Source organism: Salvelinus fontinalis, unplaced genomic scaffold (genome assembly GCF_029448725.1).
Source record: "Salvelinus fontinalis isolate EN_2023a unplaced genomic scaffold, ASM2944872v1 scaffold_0078, whole genome shotgun sequence".
In the NCBI taxonomy this organism is placed as follows: Eukaryota; Metazoa; Chordata; class Actinopteri; order Salmoniformes; family Salmonidae; genus Salvelinus; species Salvelinus fontinalis.
This window is the reverse complement of record NW_026600287.1, coordinates 234,079-253,088: the sequence shown is the minus strand read 5'-3', so window position 1 is coordinate 253,088 and position 19,010 is coordinate 234,079. Positions and strand designations below refer to the sequence as shown.

Genomic DNA, 19,010 nt, shown 5'->3' with positions numbered 1-19,010 from the left:
TTGGGATATGGTTGTCCTCTTAAATGTGAGTTTGATAGGTTTATAGAAGTTAGCATCCTTCCTCTTGACCTGATTTATGTTGATTTATACATTGCCTGTCCCCCTAGTGTTGCAGTGGCACAATGTAACCAGAAGGTGGAGACAAAGTTCAGGAACTCTGATGGAATTAGAATTGTCACTTTCTTTTTTTTCTACTATTTGAAACATACTGTTTTACCTGCAGGCTGCAAGCTTGGGCGGAAATAACACAGTTCAATATTTAGAGACACTGCACACTCCTTTTCAACTGGTATCTTCTGCCTGCAATGACCAATACCAGTATACAGCACTAACACTAGCTCATTATTATTACGTTGGGTGCTGTGGGTGGTAACGGTCAGGACTGAGTGCTGCCCTGGGTGCCATTCAGTGTGACTGGGATGAGTGAGTTTTTTTTTTTTTTTTTTTTTTTTTTTACCTTTATTTAACTAGGCAAGTCAGTTAAGAACAAATTCTTATTTTCAATGACGGCCTAGGAACAGTGGGTTAACTGCCTGTTCAGGGGCAGAACGACAGATTTGTACCTTGTCAGCTCGGGGATTTGAACTTGCAACCTTCCGGTTACTAGTCCAACGCTCTAACCACTAGGCTACGCTGCGAGTTAGTGTTGGGTTTCCTCCTGCATCATCTTGGATCAGGCTTAGTTTTCACTTGGGGAACTTCCTGGTATCTGTTTACACAGTGGTGATGGCAGGGAGCCCACTCATGTTACTACTAGAGACCAGATGGAGGGGGGGGGAGAAAGGTATAGAGCGAGATGAGAGAGGGGAAGACTAGAGGGAGAGACAGAACAATAGAGAAAGTGAATCCTGGAGCAGGGCCAGAGATGAGAGGCAGCAGCCGCAGCCCAGATGACAGCTCCATACCAGGGTTTGTTCCTGGCACTAGAGAGGATGGATGGAGACCTGTGGAATCGCAGACTAGAGCAGCATACTTTAAGCAGGGGATCGGCTGTAAAGCTGCTATGTGCCTGTCGGCTGTTCTGTCAGCTGTGACTGTGTGATGTGGTGTCCAGGACTAGAGCCTGGGACCGCGGCCAAGTCTGACTTCTGACTGGCCATTGGCCCAGAGTGGCAGGTGGAGCAGCGGCTGTAGCCAGTAGCCAGACAGGTGACAGGAGAGGCCAGGAACATCAGAACACTCCCTGGAGCAGAGTTGAGTCATAGCTGAGTCATCCTAGTGACTGGGGCAATTCAATCATATTTAATGAAGTTCTACATAAATGATTTACTATACATTGCCTGTATTTTTAGCAAGAACATTGTGAACAAAGGAACGTCATATGTAGTTAGCCTCCTCCCTATAGTAACACTAGAGATGCCCTCTTCTGTTTTAGACTCTGTTGAAACATCCTCTTTTCAGACTTATTCTGATGGCTCAGTTCATTGGGTCTGATAACTGTCTGAAATATGAATGGTTGAGAACATAGAAACATCAAGCACTTGTGATGATTTGAGTCGGGCACATCCTCGGCTACCTCGTTCATCAGGACCCGTGGGTTGTTTTATGCGGAGTATCTCAGCACCTCTTTAGGGAGTTTCATGGAAGAGGATCCAGTGTCTCACTACAGTGTGTGTGGTGACTACACCCCTATTCATTTAATTATAATATTTTATTGGGTAAGAGTGCTGAGCTACCACCTCTCTGGCATCTGTCAGAAGGTACCCAGGATGCACCCTGTCCCCCTCCCTCTCTCTGTCTGCCTTGGGATATATTGACGTCTCTGGTTTGATCTCCAACCCTGTTGGATTCCAGGTTCTTTATGACCTCCATTGTGCTGAGAAACAGACGGGCGGTCAACTAGAAGACGGTATTTAAGTGTATGATGTAAAACGCCTGATGCCTCTGAAAGGAAGATGAACTAGTGGAGTTAATATTGTCATGTCAGACACTCGCTCTGAGTCTCTGAGAATGGAAAGTCCACATCTCTAAGTAAACCACTACTAAAAGATGTTTCTGTGTGCCTTCTGCCCTAGTAGAATGGCCCCTTTATTTCATTGGACTTGTTGACCTCAGTTCTTTGATCTAGTCGACAGAGACACACGCTGGTCTCACGGTGGGGTGTCAATCATTCTGCATCATAGCCTTTTGAACCCAGTTCAGGCTGTGTTGGGGGGCTGTGTTGGGGGGCTGTGTTGGGGGACTGTGTTGGGGGGCTGTGTTGGGGGACTGTGTTGGGGGACTGTGTTGGGGGCTGTGTTGGGGGGCTGTGTTGGGTGACTGTGTTGGGGGGCTGTGTTGGGTGACTGTGTTGGGGGGCTGTGTTGGGTGACTGTGTTGGGTGACTGGTGGGGGGCTGTGGTGGGGGGCTGTGTGGGGGGCTGTGTTGGGTGACTGTGTTGGGTGACTGTGTTGGGTGACTGTGTTGGGGGGCTGTGTGGGTGACTGTGTTGGGGGGCTGTGTTGGGGGGCTGTGTTGGGTGACTGTGTTGGGGGGCTGTGTTGGGTGACTGTGTTGGAGGGCTGTGGTGGGGGGCTGTGTTGGGGGACTGTGGTGGGGGGCTGTGGTGGAGGGCTGTGTGCGGGGCTGTGTTGGGGTACTGGGCACAGCAACCTAAAACACACACAGTCACGGAACACAGATTACAACTGAGGAGAAACAAAGAGGAGAGGAGGAGAGAGTCCCACGCTAACCAACTGTTGGATCCCTGAGAGCGTCCCACGCTAACCAACTGTTGGATCTCTGAGAGCGTCCCACGCTAACCAACTGTTGGATCTCTGAGAGCGTCGCACGCTAACCAACTGTTGGATCTCTGAGAGCGTCGCACGCTAACCAACTGTTGGATCTCTGAGAGCGTCGCACGGTAACCAACTGTTGGATCTCTGAGAGCGTCGCACGCTAACCAACTGTTGGATCTCTGAGAGCGTCGCACACTAACCAACTGTTGGATCTCTGAGAGCGTCGCACGCTAACCAACTGTTGGATCTCTGAGAGCGTCGCACCCTAACCAACTGTTGGATCTCTGAGAGCGTCGCACGCTAACCAACTGTTGGATCTCTGAGAGCGTCGCATGCTAACCAACTGTTGGATCTCTGAGAGCGTCGCACGCTAACCAACTGTTGGATCTCTGAGAGCGTTGCACGCTAACCAACTGTTGGATCTCTGAGAGCGTCGCACCCTAACCAACTGTTGGATCTCTGAGAGCGTCTCACCCTAACCAACTGTTGGATCTCTGAGAGCGTCGCATGCTAACCAACTGTTGGATCTCTGAGAGCGTCGCACGCTAACCAACTGTTGGATCTCTGAGAGCGTTGCACGCTAACCAACTGTTGGATTTCTGAGAGCGTCGCATGCTAACCAACTGTTGGATCTCTGAGAGCGTCGCACGCTAACCAACTGTTGGATCTCTGAGAGCGTCGCATGCTAGCCAACTGTTGGTTCTCTGAGAGCGTCGCACGCTAACCAACTGTTGGATCTCTGAGAGCGTCGCATGCTAACCAACTGTTGGTTCTCTGAGAGCGTCGCATGCTAACCAACTGTTGGATCTCTGAGAGCGTTGCATGCTAACCAACTGTTGGATCTCTGAGAGCGTCGCATGCTAACCAACTGTTGGTTCTCTGAGAGCGTCGCACGCTAACCAACTGTTGGTTCTCTGAGAGCGTCGCATGCTAACCAACTGTTGGATCTCTGAGAGCGTTGCATGCTAACCAACTGTTGGATCTCTGAGAGCGTCGCATGCTAACCAACTGTTGGATCCCTACTGAGACTTGGTAGTTTATTTTCCTATTGTAGTGCTGGGTGAATGGTAGTGCAACAGGGGAAGAGGCCTTGGTACATGTATGCCCCCTTTTGGGTTATTGTGGAATGAAGTATATATGTATATACAAGTGTGAAGTGTATGAATCGGAGTTGAGATGAGGCGACTATGGGAAGGCAATAATAGTAAAGGCTTAATACAATGCGTAAAAAAGCGGAAGAGTTTTGGATTGCAATAAGAGTTGATGTAATGAAATGCATTGGAGACTGAGATAGAACCATAGAGATGGAAAGACGTCTCAACTTTGTGTCTGTGCCATTATGGCGTCTGACAGCATGGGCCACCTCCATTTTAAAGTTGTACATTTTCTTCTTCTTTTGTGTTTGAAAAAAGTGAAAAGCTAATATTGGTGATTTACCACCACCTGCAGTGCTGGAGTCCTGAATCAAATCCTGGGTGTCATTCATTTATTCTGGCCACTAGATGTCGGTGATATAGCTTAAAGCCGTTTATTAACCATAACAAACAATTTGAAGAAGATGACAATGCTCTGATAATTGGCTGATCACTCCCAACCCATAGGAATCCCCACCCAGTTGACTACTTTTAAAATGGTGTAAGCCCTCAATGGCAATGTCCATGCTAAAATGGGGCGGCAGCGTAGCCTAGTGGTTAGAGCATTGGACTAGCAAGTTCGCATCCCCGAGCTGACAAGGTACAAATCTGTACAAATCTGCCCCTGAACAAGGCTGTCGTTGAAAATAGGAATTTGTTCTTAACTGACTTGCCTAGTTAAATAAAGGTAAAATAAAACCAGGTTATATCCAAGTTGAGTCCTCTAACCATCTCTATGGATAGAGCATGTTCTGAACTGTGTGTGACTGGTGTGTTTTCTTGTTGTTTGTGAAAGATGCTGGCTGGTCCCTAGGTCAAGTTCAGTCTGACCCCCACCCCTCACCTTTGACCCCTCACCTCGGATGGAAGAACGCACCCATTCCTTTAGGAGGTGAGAGACCACAAGTCACTGCCCCTCTCTCCGTGCACACACAGACACACACACACACACACACACACACACACACACACACAGACACAGACACAGACACAGACACATACACACACACTTGAGATACAACAGTGTTCCAGTAGGGGAGGGTGGAGTCAGTGTCGTAATGTGTCGTAATGTGTCGTAACTACGCATGAGGACACTGAGGTCCGGATCTCTGGAATTTCTTCTAATGAGATATTTTGTTATTAAAATATATATTTTGTTCATAATAAAGAAAATCCATTACAGGTCAACATGTCAATATTGCTCCCAGCGTTGGTCAAAGCTCAGAAAGCTTATATTGTTGATCGGACTGAGTTCTAATCGCGCCTCTTTGAGAACGAGCGGAATCATAAACAGTGGTTTGTTCGTTACGTTCTCCTGCCTCCTCCTGATTGGTTCCCCAGAGTCAAACGGCTGACTCCGCCCTCCACAGGCGGAGGTTTTGAGACGTGAAATTAACTCCCGAAGCTCCCAGTCGGCTCAACTAGGCAACTAGAGAGGCTGCTGACAGTGTGTTTGCGAGATGCCAGACAAAAGGCCATTTTAAAACTGTCCAGTGACTCCTTCCGTGTCTACAGACACCCACCCAAACAAACAAAAACCGACTCATGAGTGCACAATTGGTACATAGTCGCTCATAGATATGTCAGTCAGGTGGCTAGCTGCCGGCCGAGACTTCTAGTGTCGTAATGTTGAAGGACTGGCTGGTATTACTGAGCCAGCAAGAAGGATGAAGGAAGAAGCTAACGTTAAACGGAGCAGAAAAATACTTGCTTTACAGGGAGTAGGCTACTGAGACAGATGGTAATGTGGTGCTCAGTGGTGAGGCTGCAATGCATGCAGGAGGAAGCAGAGGCGACTGAGAGGAAGCAAACAGATAGAGAGGGTGGTTAGTACAGTGGTTACCAAACTTGGGGTCGGGGCCCCATGTAGGGTCCCCTGAGAAAATCTGTACGAATTTCATCAAACAAGTTAGGAACTTTAAAATCTCCCCTATAAGGCCTACATTAAAATGATATCAACATGGCCTATCTCCCCAATAAGGCCTACATTAAAATGATATCAACATGGCCTATCTCCCCAATAAGGCCTACATTAAAATGATATCAACATGGCCTATCTCCCCAATAAGGCCTACATTAAAATGATATCAACATGGCCTATCTCCCCAATAAGGCCTACATTAAAATGATATCAACATGGCCTATCTCCCCAATAAGGCCTACATTAAAATGATATCAACATGGCCTATCTCCCCAATAAGGCCTACATTAAAATGATATCAACATGGCCTATCTCTCCAATAAGGCCTACATTAAAATGATATCAACATGACCTATCTCTCCAATAAGGCCTACATTAAAATGATATCAACATGGCCTATCTCTCCAATAAGGCCTACATTAAAATGATATCAACATGGCCTATCTCCCCAATAAGGCCTATATTAAAATGATATCAACATGGCCTATCTCCCCAATAAGGCCTACATTAAAATGATATCAACATGGCCTATCTCCCCAATAAGGCCTACATTAAAATGATATCAACATGGCCTATCTCCCCAATAAGGCCTACATTAAAATGATATCAACATGGCCTATCTCCCCAATAAGGCCTACATTAAAATGATATCAACATGGCCTATCTCCCCAATAAGGCCTACATTAAAATGGCCTATCTCCCCAATAAGGCCTACATTAAAATGATATCAACATGGCCTATCTCTCCAATAAGGCCTACATTAAAATGATATCAACATGGCCTATCTCTCCAATACGGCCTACATTAAAATGATATCAACACGGCCTATCTCCCCAATAAGGCCTACATTAAAATGGCCTATCTCCCCAATAAGGCCTACATTAAAATGATATCAACATGGCCTATCTCTCCAATAAGGCCTACATTAAAATGATATCAACATGGCCTATCTCCCCAATACGGCCTACATTAAAATGATATCAACATGGCCTATCTCTCCAATAAGGCCTACATTAAAATGATATCAACATGGCCTATCTCTCCAATAAGGCCTACATTAAAATGATATCAACATGGCCTATCTCCCCAATAAGGCCTACATTAAAATGATATCAACATGGCCTATCTCCCCAATAAGGCCTACATTAAAATGATATCAACATGGCCTATCTCCCCAATACGGCCTACATTAAAATGATATCAACATGGCCTATCTCTCCAATAAGGCCTACATTAAAATGATATCAACATGGCCTATCTCTCCAATACGGCCTACATTAAAATGATATCAACATGGCCTATCTCCCCAATACGGCCTACATTAAAATTATATCAACATGGCCTATCTCCCCAATAAGGCCTACATTAAAATGATATCAACATGGCCTATCTCCCCAATAAGGCCTACATTAAAATGATATCAACATGGCCTATCTCCCCAATAAGGCCTACATTAAAATGATATCAACATGGCCTATCTCCCCAATAAGGCCTACATTAAAATGATATCAACATGGCCTATCTCCCCAATAAGGCCTACATTAAAATGATATCAACATGGCCTATCTCCCCAATAAGGCCTACATTAAAATGGCCTATCTCCCCAATAAGGCCTACATTAAAATGATATCAACATGGCCTATCTCCCCAATAAGGCCTACATTAAAATGATATCAACATGGCCTATCTCCCCAATAAGGCCTACATTAAAATGATATCAACATGCAAACAGTACAGCTATAAAAAATAAAATAATCCTAAATTTCATTTTGTGGCTGATGTTACGTGTCAGTATTTCCCTCCTTTCAGAGGTGTAATATTACAACTGTAAAGCTACCCCACCTCTCTAACTCAGAGGGCTTGGGTTAAATGCAGAAGACACATTTTGGTTGAAATGAGCTTCAACTTGTTTTTAAATCCTGAGGGAACGACAATTCCACCATTTGGGAAGAAAACACTTCAGTTTGCTCAACTTGCCATTGCCTTAACCACTTGCTCAATTTACCCCAAGGCCATTGGCTCAATTTACCCCAAGGCAGACATTTTGACTATATTAGCCCACCCAGCTATAATGATGTTCTTCATGCCAGGTTTATGTCCTCATATTGAAGCTTATAGAGATCCCAACTGATGTTTCGAACAATCTTAAAATTATTTACTTTGGTTAAGATCATGAACCCTCGAACACAATACGTTAATTTGACTTTGTGAAAACAGTTTTTTGGACCCAACTTGCTTACCACTTTTTCCATGTGGTTTCTTCCTTCACAGACTCCATGAAATGATGACTTCCTTCCTAAACATTTGGTCAAATAATCCATTTTGTGTATAGAAACAAGGGTGTATGGTTTCCTAGAAACATGGGTGTATGGTTTCCTAGAAACAAGGGTGTATGGTTTCCTAGAAACAAGGGTGTATGGTTTCCTAGAAACAAGGGTGTATGGTTTCCTAGAAACAAGGGTGTATGGTTTCCTAGAAACAAGGGTGTATGGTTTCCTAGAAACAAGGGTGTATGGTTTCCTAGAAACAAGGGTGGCTCAATGTACCCCTTTTTTTGCTCAATTTACACCATTCTCCCCTATGTGTTTTTATCATCAAGAGAGATCTGATACAGATTAGTCTGACATCCAGTTCAACTGTTAACTCAACACACGTGTCCTACAGTTCCTCTCACAGGGAGCAGGGAGCACTTTGAAACCTCCCCCAGTGGCTGTTTCTATTCAGTTTATCAGGGATTCTGGACCCTGGTTCTGGACCCTGGTTCTGGACCCTGGTTCTGGACCCTGGGATTCTGGACCCCCCAGCGGTTCATAGATTGACCTCTGTTATCGTTTAGAATCTAACACACTTGGGCTATTTTAATGTGGTTGTTGTTAGATATATTAAGAATGTCATTTATAAATGATTAAAAACAGTTATAATTCATTGGTTTAATAGTATAGTACACCCCCCCAGCTGTACTTCTCCGACCTATCTCCAATGCAAACCTTCTTCTACCTATCTCCAATGCAAACCTTCTTCTACCTATCTCCCATGCAAACCTTCTTCTACCTATCTCCCATGCAAACCTTCTTCTACCTATCTCCCATGCAAACCTTCTTCTACCTATCTCCCATGCAAACCTTCTTCTACCTATCTCCCATGCAAACCTTCTTCTACCTATCTCCCATGCAAACCTTCTTCTACCTATCTCCCATGCAAACCTTCTTCTACCTATCTCCCATGCAAACCTTCTTCTACCTATCTCCCGTACAAACCTTCTCCTACCGATCTCCCGTACAAACCTTCTCCTACCGATCTCCGTACAAACCTTCTCCTACCTATCTCCCGTACAAACCTTATCCTACCGATCTCCCGTACAAACCTTCTCCTACCGATCTCCCGTACAAACCTTCTCCTACCGATCTCCCGTACAAACCTTCTCCTACCGATCTCCCGTACAAACCTTCTCCTACCGATCTCCCGTACAAACCTTCTCCTACCGATCTCCCGTACAAACCTTCTCCTACCGATCTCCCGTACAAACCTTCTCCTACCGATCTCCCGTACAAACCTTCTCCTACCGATCTCCCGTACAAACCTTCTCTTACCGATCTCCCGTACAAACCTTCTCCTACCGATCTCCCGTACAAACGTTCTCCTACCTAGGGCTGTGGCGGTCACCAAGTTTTGTCAGCCGGTGATTGTCAAGCAAATAGCAGTTAGTCTCGCGGTAATTGATCGATAATCCTCATAAACACATTTAGCATCTGCTGGTTTCCACAGACAGACTAATACAGACTATATATGTAATATAGCCTCGACCTCCACAATAAATCCATGTAATATAGCCTCGACCTCCACAATAAATCCATGTAATATAGCCTACACCTCCACAATAAATCCATGTAATATAGCCTCGACCTCCACAATAAATCCATGTAATATAGCCTCGACCTTGTGGGATGCGATAGATCCCAAATTAATTCAACCACTAGCTTCCCAAAAACAATTTTTTTCGCAATATGGATGACGGACCAGATCAGAATGTTTAGCTTAAGATATTGGTCTAACATCTGTTGGGCTAACATCCGTTGGACTAACTTCTGTTGGGCTAACATCTGTTGGGCTAACATCTGTTGGGCTAACATCTGTTGGGCTAACTTCTGTTGGGCTAACATCTGTTGGGCTAACATCTGTTGGGCTAACTTCTGTTGGGCTAACATCTGTTGGGCTAACATCTGTTGGGCTAACTTCTGTTGGGCTAACTTCTGTTGGGCTAACTTCTGTTGGGCTAACTTCTGTTGGGCTAACTTCTGTTGGGCTAACATCTGTTGGGCTAACTTCTGTTGGGCTAACTTCTGTTGGGCTAACTTCTGTTGGGCTAACTTCTGTTGGGCTAACTTCTGTTGGGCTAACTTCTGTTGGGCTAACTTCTGTTGGGCTAACTTCTGTTGGGCTAACATCTGTTGGGCTAACTTCTGTTGGGCTAACTTCTGTTGGGCTAACTTCTGTTGGGCTAACTTCTGTTGGGCTAACTTCTGTTGGGCTAACTTCTGTTGGGCTAACTTCTGTTGGGCTAACTTCTGTTGGGCTAACTTTTAGGTTATTTCTTCACATTATAAATGCAGCAACGTGCACACGGCAGTAGGCTATAAGCGTGTATGTTCCATTAGCGGGAAAACACCATGACTGCAAATGCGATTATAAATGTAATGCTTTTATTATAAAGGTGGATGTTCATGGTGAAAATCTTCCCAAACATGAACATGCTTATGTATGTCAGTTAGGCTCTACACCCCGCTTCATTTTAAGACATTATTTGGCCACTTTAGTTGTGATACGAACCTTATTAAAACATATAGGCCTATGGGCTAGGCTACATGAGGTGTGATACTAACCTTATTAAAACATATAGGACTATGGGCTAGGCTACAATGAGGTGTGATACTAACCTTATTAAAACATATAGACCTATGGGCTAGGCTACAATGAGGTGTGATACTAACCTTATTAAAACATATAGGACTATGGGCTAGGCTACATAGGGTGTGATACTAACTTTATTAAAACATATAGGCCTATGGGCTAGGCTACATGAGGTGTGATACTAACCTTATTAAAACATATAGGTCTATGGGCTAGGCTACATAGGGTGTGATACTAACTTTATTAAAACATATAGGCCTATGGGCTAGGCTACATGAGGTGTGATACTAACCTTATTAAAACATATAGGTCTATGGGCTAGGCTACATGAGGTGTGATAATAACCTTATTAAAACATATAGGTCTATGGGCTAGGCTACATGAGGTGTGATACTAACCCTATTAAAACATATAGGTCTATGGGCTAGGGTACATGAGGTGTGATACTAACCCTATTAAAACAAATAGGACTATGGGTTACATGAGGTGTGATACTAACCTTATTAAAACATATAGGCCTATGGGCTAGGCTACATGAGGTGTGATACTAACCTTATTTAAACATATAGGATTATGGGCTAGGCTACATGAGGTGTGATACTAACCTTATTAAAACATATAGGCCTATGGGCTAGGGTACAAGAGGTGTGATACTAACCTTATTAAAACATATAGGTCTATGGGCTAGGCTACATAGGGTGTGATACTAACTTTATTAAAACATATAGGCCTATGGGCTAGGCTACATGAGGTGTGATACTAACCTTATTAAAACATATAGGTCTATGGGCTAGACTACATGGGGTGTGATACTGACCTTTATTAAAACATATAGACCTATGGGCTAGGCTACATGAGGTGTGATACTAACCCTATTAAAACATATAGGACTATGGGCTACATGAGGTGTGATACTAACCTTATTAAAACATATAGACCTATGGGCTAGGCTACATTAGGTGTGAAACTAACCTTATTAAAACACATAGGTCTATGGGCTAGGCTACATGAGGTGTGATACTAACCCTATTAAAACATATAGGTCTATGGGCTAGGCTACATGAGGTGTGCGACTGATTCGAAAAAGTCACCCCAAAAAAGGCATTGTTTCTTATGCTGGTCTGTTTATTCTGACCCAGGTACTGATCTATTCTGTATACTACCTCAAGACTCTCTGTTATCCCGCAACTCTCTCTGTCTCTCTCTCTCTCTCTCTCTCTCTGTCTCTCTCTCTGTCTCTCTCTCTCTCTGTCTCTCTCTCTCTCTCTCTCTCTCCATTTCTCTGTGTCTCTCAAGTCAATTCAAGAGGCTTTATTGGCATGGGAAACGTGTTTACATTGCCAAAGGAAGTGAAATCGATAAACAAAAGTGAAATGAACAAAAAATGAACAGTAAACATTACACTCACACGTTTCAAAGGAATAAACACATGTCAATGTGCAAAAGGGAAAATAAATAAATATGGGTTGTATTCCAGTGTTCTTCACTGGTTGACCTTTTCTTGTGGCAACAGGTCACAAATCTTGCTGCTGTGATGTCACACTGTGGTATTTCACCCAGTAGATATGGGAGTTTATCAAAATTGGATTTGTTTTGTAATTCTTTGTGGATCTGTGTAATCTGAGGGAAATATGTGTCTTAATATGGTAGAACATTTGGCAGGAGGTTAGGAAGTGCAGCTCAGTTTCCACCTAATTTTGTGGGCAGTGTGCACATAGCCTGTCTTCTCTTGAGAGCCAGGTCTGCCTTTGGCGGCCTTTCTCATTAGCAAGGCATGCTCACTGAGTCTGTACATAGTCAAAGCTTTTCTTAATTATGGGTCAGTCTCAGTGGTCAGGTATTCTGCCAAGTAGCATTCCAGCTTGCTCTGTTTTTTGGTAAATTCTTTCCAATGTGTCAAGTAATTATTATTATTTATTTTTTTGTTTTTGTTTTCTCAGGATTTAGTTGGGTCTTCTCTCTCTCTCTTTCTCTCTCTCTGTGTCTCTCTCTTTCTCCGTCTTGCCCCTCTCTCTCTTTCTCCACCTTCTCTCTCTCTCTCTCTCTCTCTCTCTCTTTCTCTCTCTCTCTGTATCTCTCGCTCCCTATCTCTTTCTGTCTACTCTCGCCCTCTCTTTCTCCCTCCCTCCCTCTCTCTGGGAGAATTTTCCGGGACAAATAAGAGCTTCATAAATGTCAGATGGTAATGTTTGAAGGCTGAAGGGCCTGTAACTATGTCAGGTGTGTCCCTGTATAGCTGGTGTGTAGACAGCAGTGAGTTTTTACCCAGCCCCACTAAATCACATGACAGAGAATGTGTTGAGTCAGGGATACGTCATCAGCTTCTCAGCTGCCTTTATAATAAACATAACAACTGAGGGGGGGGGGGGGTGTTTACTCTCTGTGTGTGTGTGTGTGTGTGTGTGTGTGTGTGTGTGTGTGTGTGTGTGTGTGTGTGGTGTGTGTGTGGTGTGTGTGTGTGTGTGTTGTGTGTGTGTTTTTGCCTGCATGCGGGCTAGATGCTAAGCATGCTGGGAGCTCTTTGAGGGTGCTCAGGGCGTTTTCCATTGGCCCTCCTCTCCTCCTCACCAGGGTCCCGTTCACCAACAGGAGATGTTCTCAAACAGGAAATGAAAATGAGTGTTCTTACATAGAAGTACAGACAGAGGTTAAAATGTTTCTACAGCTGCTTCTCTCACCCAGTACTGTTTATGACAACACTACAGAGCTATGTTTCCTCTATATAACTGACCCCGCATCGGAGAAACCTGTGGCATGTGGTACACTATTAACAAAACGTCAGGTAGCCTGCTACCTCCTGTCGAAAAAAGGTCAAAATATTATCTCCTGTTTTGTACACAAGAGACGCAACCCAGCTGGGCCGGTGTCGGCAGGGCTCTGTTCTCCTCGGATTAGAAAAGTCTTGCCGAGTTTCAGACGGAAATGGTCCAACATTCCTGAGTTTCCCAGGAATGTCTGCTCTGAAGAGATCATTAACATTATCAACCTCAGCCTCCAAGACGCACGCACGCACGCACGCACGCACGCACGCACACACACACACACACACACACACACACACACACACACACACACACACACACACACACACACACAGCTACTAGTGTTTCCCTGTGGGACAAACCTGGCATCACTGTGAACTTCTATCGTACATTTAGTTCTATATTGCATAGGCCAACTGCTTTTGAATACATTTAACTGTTGTTTTTGGATGGGGAGAGATGGGATGTTGATATTGCCCTAGTTTGTTACCTTGCATAGTGACACAGAACAGAACAGAACATTGACTAGAGTACAATTTACACTATTGAACTCTCTGAATATCTTCGTCTCCGTACAATCCCCTGAAACAGTATGTTGTCTATAGACCCTGAAACATTCTACAGTATGTTGTCTATATACCCTGAAACATTCTACAGTATGTTGTCTATAGACCCTGAAACATTCTACAGTATGTTGTCTATAGACCCTGAAACATTCTACAGTATGTTGTCTATAGACCCTGAAACAGTATGTTGTCTATAGACCCTGAAACATTCTACAGTATGTTGTCTATAGACCCTGAAACATTCTACAGTATGTTGTCTATAGACCCTGAAACAGTATGTTGTCTATAGACCCTGAAACATTCTACAGTATGTTGTCTATAGACCCTGAAACATTCTACAGTATGTTGTCTATAGACCCTGAAACATTCTACAGTATGTTGTCTATAGACCCTGAAACATTCTACAGTATGTTGTCTATAGACCCTGAAACAGTATGTTGTCTATAGACCCTGAAACATTCTACAGTATGTTGTCTATAGACCCTGAAACATTCTACAGTATGTTGTCTATAGACCCTGAAACAGTATGTTGTCTATATACCCTGAAACATTCTACAGTATGTTGTCTATAGACCCTGAAACATTCTACAGTATGTTGTCTATAGACCCTGAAACATTCTACAGTATGTTGTCTATAGACCCTGAAACAGTATGTTGTCTATAGACCCTGAAACATTCTATAGTATGTTGTCTATAGACCCTGAAACATTCTACAGTATGTTGTCTATATACCCTGAAACATTCTACAGTATGTTGTCTATAGACCCTGAAACATTCTACAGTATGTTGTCTATAGACCCTGAAACATTCTACAGTATGTTGTCTATAGACCCTGAAACATTCTACAGTATGTTGTCTATAGACCCTGAAACATTCTACAGTATGTTGTCTATAGACCCTGAAACATTCTGCAGTATGTTGTCTATAGACCCTGAAACATTCTACAGTATGTTGTCTATAGACCCTGAAACATTCTACAGTATGTTGTCTATAGACCCTGAAACATTCTACAGTATGTTGTCTATAGACCCTGAAACAGTATGTTGTCTATATACCCTGAAACATTCTACAGTATGTTGTCTATAGACCCTGAAACATTCTACAGTATGTTGTCTATAGACCCTGAAACATTCTACAGTATGTTGTCTATAGACCCTGAAACATTCTACAGTATGTTGTCTATAGACCCTGAAACAGTATGTTGTCTATAGACCCTGAAACATTCTACAGTATGTTGTCTATAGACCCTGAAACATTCTGCAGTATGTTGTCTATAGACCCTGAAACAGTATGTTGTCTATAGACCCTGAAACATTCTGCAGTATGTTGTCTATAGACCCTGAAACATTCTACAGTATGTTGTCTATAGACCCTGAAACATTCTACAGTATGTTGTCTATAGACCCTGAAACATTCTACAGTATGTTGTCTATAGACCCTGAAACATTCTACAGTATGTTGTCTATAGACCCTGAAACATTCTACAGTATGTTGTCTATATACCCTGAAACATTCTACAGTATGTTGTCTATAGACCCTGAAACATTCTACAGTATGTTGTCTATAGACCCTGAAACAGTATGTTGTCTATATACCCTGAAACATTCTACAGTATGTTGTCTATAGACCCTGAAACATTCTGCAGTATGTTGTCTATAGACCCTGAAACATTCTACAGTATGTTGTCTATAGACCCTGAAACATTCTGCAGTATGTTGTCTATAGACCCTGAAACATTCTACAGTATGTTGTCTATAGACCCTGAAACATTCTACAGTATGTTGTCTATAGACCCTGAAACATTCTACAGTATGTTGTCTATAGACCCTGAAACATTCTACAGTATGTTGTCTATATACCCTGAAACATTCTACAGTATGTTGTCTATATCTCTCTCTATCTATATCATTCTCTCTTTAAGCTGCAGTGTGGGTTTTAATAGAGGAGAGTAGTGAAATATGCTGCTGTGTAGGTAATGTATTGAGCTTGTGGCACAAACAAAACAAGACACACACACACATACACACACACTTCTCCTGAACACAGAGGGAGAGTAAATATGCTTGTCACCTTTAAAACGTTCCCCCTTCGTCCGGCTGGGCTGAATAGACCCTTTGTATATCATTAGCTGGTACTCACTGGCCCTCACAGGGCTTAGTTTGGCTGGTGCAGTCTGGAGGAGAGAGGAGGGGAGAGGGAGGGGGAGAGGAGAGGAGGAGGGGAGAGGGAGGAGGAGAGGAGGAGGAGAAAGTATGGGAAGAGAGGAGGAGGTGAGAGGAGGAGTGTGAAACTTAACCCTGTCCTGTCTGGATGGCTGTAGTTTGTCTTCACCTCTGTCCTACATCAATGCTGCATCATGGAGTGGGGATACTATGTACCAATCTATTTACTGGAGTAAGTGCTGTTTATAGTGACTATGTGTTCTAGTTGTTTCTGTTAGATTTACACAGTCTTGTGGTCTATTGATTGTTGGGTTTATGACTGTAGGCTTTTGAGTGACTTTAAATCTCCGTGACACCAGTTCATTCACAGTATGAGTATCAACTTGTGTTACAGTCAGTCACTCAGTAGTTGGTCAGTAGTGTACAGTCAGTCACTCAGTAGTTGATCAGTAGTGTACAGTCAGTCACTCAGTAGTTGGTCAGTAGTGTACAGTCAGTCACTCAGTAGTTGATCAGTAGTGTACAGTCAGTCACTCAGTAGCTGGTCAGTAGTGTACAGTCAGTCACTCAGTAGCTGGTCAGTAGTGTACAGTCAGTCACTCAGTAGCTGGTCAGTAGTGTACAGTCAGTCACTCAGTAGCTGGTCAGTAGTGTACAGTCAGTCACTCAGTAGCTGGTCAGTAGTGTACAGTCAGTCACTCAGTAGCTGGTCAGTAGTGTACAGTCAGTCACTCAGTAGCTGGTCAGTAGTGTACAGTCAGTCACTCAGTAGTTGGTCAGTAGTGTACAGTCAGTCACTCAGTAGCTGGTCAGTAGTGTACAGTCAGTCACTCAGTAGCTGGTCAGTAGTGTACAGTCAGTCACTCAGTAGCTGGTCAGTAGTGTACAGTCAGTCACTCAGTAGCTGGTCAGTAGTGTACAGTCAGTCACTCAGTAGCTGGTCAGTAGTGTACAGTCAGTCACTCAGTAGCTGGTCAGTAGTGTACAGTCAGTCACTCAGTAGCTGGTCAGTAGTGTACAGTCAGTCACTCAGTAGCTGGTCAGTAGTGTACAGTCAGTCACTCAGTAGCTGGTCAGTAGTGTACAGTCAGTCACTCAGTAGCTGGTCAGTAGTGTACAGTCAGTCACTCAGTAGCTGGTCAGTAGTGTACAGTCAGTCACTCAGTAGCTGGTCAGTAGTGTACAGTCAGTCACTCAGTAGCTGGTCAGTAGTGTACAGTCAGTCACTCAGTAGTTGGTCAGTAGTGTACAGTCAGTCACTCAGTAGCTGGTCAGTAGTGTACAGTCAGTCACTCAGTAGCTGGTCAGTAGTGTACAGTCAGTCACTCAGTAGCTGGTCAGTAGTGTACAGTCAGTCACTCAGTAGCTGGTCAGTAGTGTACAGTCAGTCACTCAGTAGTTGGTCAGTAGTGTACAGTCAGTCACTCAGTAGTTGATCAGTAGTGTACAGTCAGTCACTCAGTAGCTGGTCAGTAGTGTACAGTCAGTCACTCAGTAGCTGGTCAGTAGTGTACAGTCAGTCACTCAGTAGCTGGTCAGTAGTGTACAGTCAGTCACTCAGTAGCTGGTCAGTAGTGTACAGTCAGTCACTCAGTAGCTGGTCAGTAGTGTACAGTCAGTCACTCAGTAGTTGGTCAGTAGTGTACAGTCAGTCACTCAGTAGTTGGTCAGTAGTGTACAGTCAGTCACTCAGTAGCTGGTCAGTAGTGTACAGTCAGTCACTCAGTAGCTGGTCAGTAGTGTACAGTCAGTCACTCAGTAGTTGGTCAGTAGTGTACAGTCAGTCACTCAGTAGCTGGTCAGTAGTGTACAGTCAGTCACTCAGTAGCTGGTCAGTAGTGTACAGTCAGTCACTCAGTAGCTGGTCAGTAGTGTACAGTCAGTCACTCAGTAGCTGGTCAGTAGTGTACAGTCAGTCACTCAGTAGCTGGTCAGTAGTGTACAGTCAGTCACTCAGTAGCTGGTCAGTAGTGTACAGTCAGTCACTCAGTAGTTGATCAGTAGTGTACAGTCCTCCCACTCTGGGCTGTGAAGTCTTGCTTCTCCATTTGTGGTTGTAGTCATTGTTCCTGCCTGTCGGGGTGTGAAAGCACTCTGTCCCTCTTCCCTGACCAGACCAACTCCAGTGTGGGGGCTATGATTTGGTTCTGTCCGCTCTTATGAGAATGACATAGATACACACACACAGTCTTGCGTAGTTAACCTTGTGGGGACATACAATTCAGTACCATTCAAAATCCTATTTTCCCTACCCTAACCCTAACCTTAAACCAAAAACCTAACCTTAACCCTAAACCTAACCCTAGCTGCTAACCCTAGCTGCTAACCCTAACCCTAAACCTAACCCTAAACCTGACCCTAGCTCCTGACCCTAGCTCCTGACCCTAGCTCCTGACCCTAGCTCCTGACCCTAGCTCCTGACCCTAGCTCCTGACCCTAGCTCCTAACCCTAGCTCCTAACCCTAGCTCCTGACCATAGCTCCTGACCCTAGCTCCTGACCCTAGCTCCTGACCCTAGCTCCTGACCCTAGCTCCTAACCCTAAACCCCATAGAAATAGCATTTGATCTTGTGGGAACCAACAAAATGTCCCCAGTTGGTCCAATTTTTGTTTGTTTACTATTCTTGTGAGGACTTCTGGTCACCACAAGTATAGTTACACACACACACACACACACACACACACACACACACACACACACACACACACACACACACACACACACACACACACACACACACACACACACACACACACACACACACACACACACACACACACGCGCAGTTGTGTGACTATCAGTTCCTCTCTGTGTATAAATGCAAGAGCAGCAGAGACAC

General features: G+C 44.0%; 1 protein-coding gene across 2 annotated transcripts in view; it reads left to right on the top strand.

Moving 5' to 3' along the window:
* LOC129842949 (proline-rich protein 5-like) overlaps positions 1-19,010 on the top strand; it is a 77,122-nt gene that overhangs the window by 5,272 nt on the left and 52,840 nt on the right. The window contains exon 2 of one of the 2 annotated variants that reach the window (XM_055911663.1): positions 4,648-4,743. The exons of the other annotated variant lie outside the window; for it this stretch is intronic. Within the exon in view, the coding sequence (XP_055767638.1) occupies positions 4,715-4,743 (29 nt within the window). The 5' untranslated portion in view covers positions 4,648-4,714. The remainder of the gene's footprint in view (positions 1-4,647; positions 4,744-19,010) is intronic. 2 annotated transcript variants of the gene reach the window in all.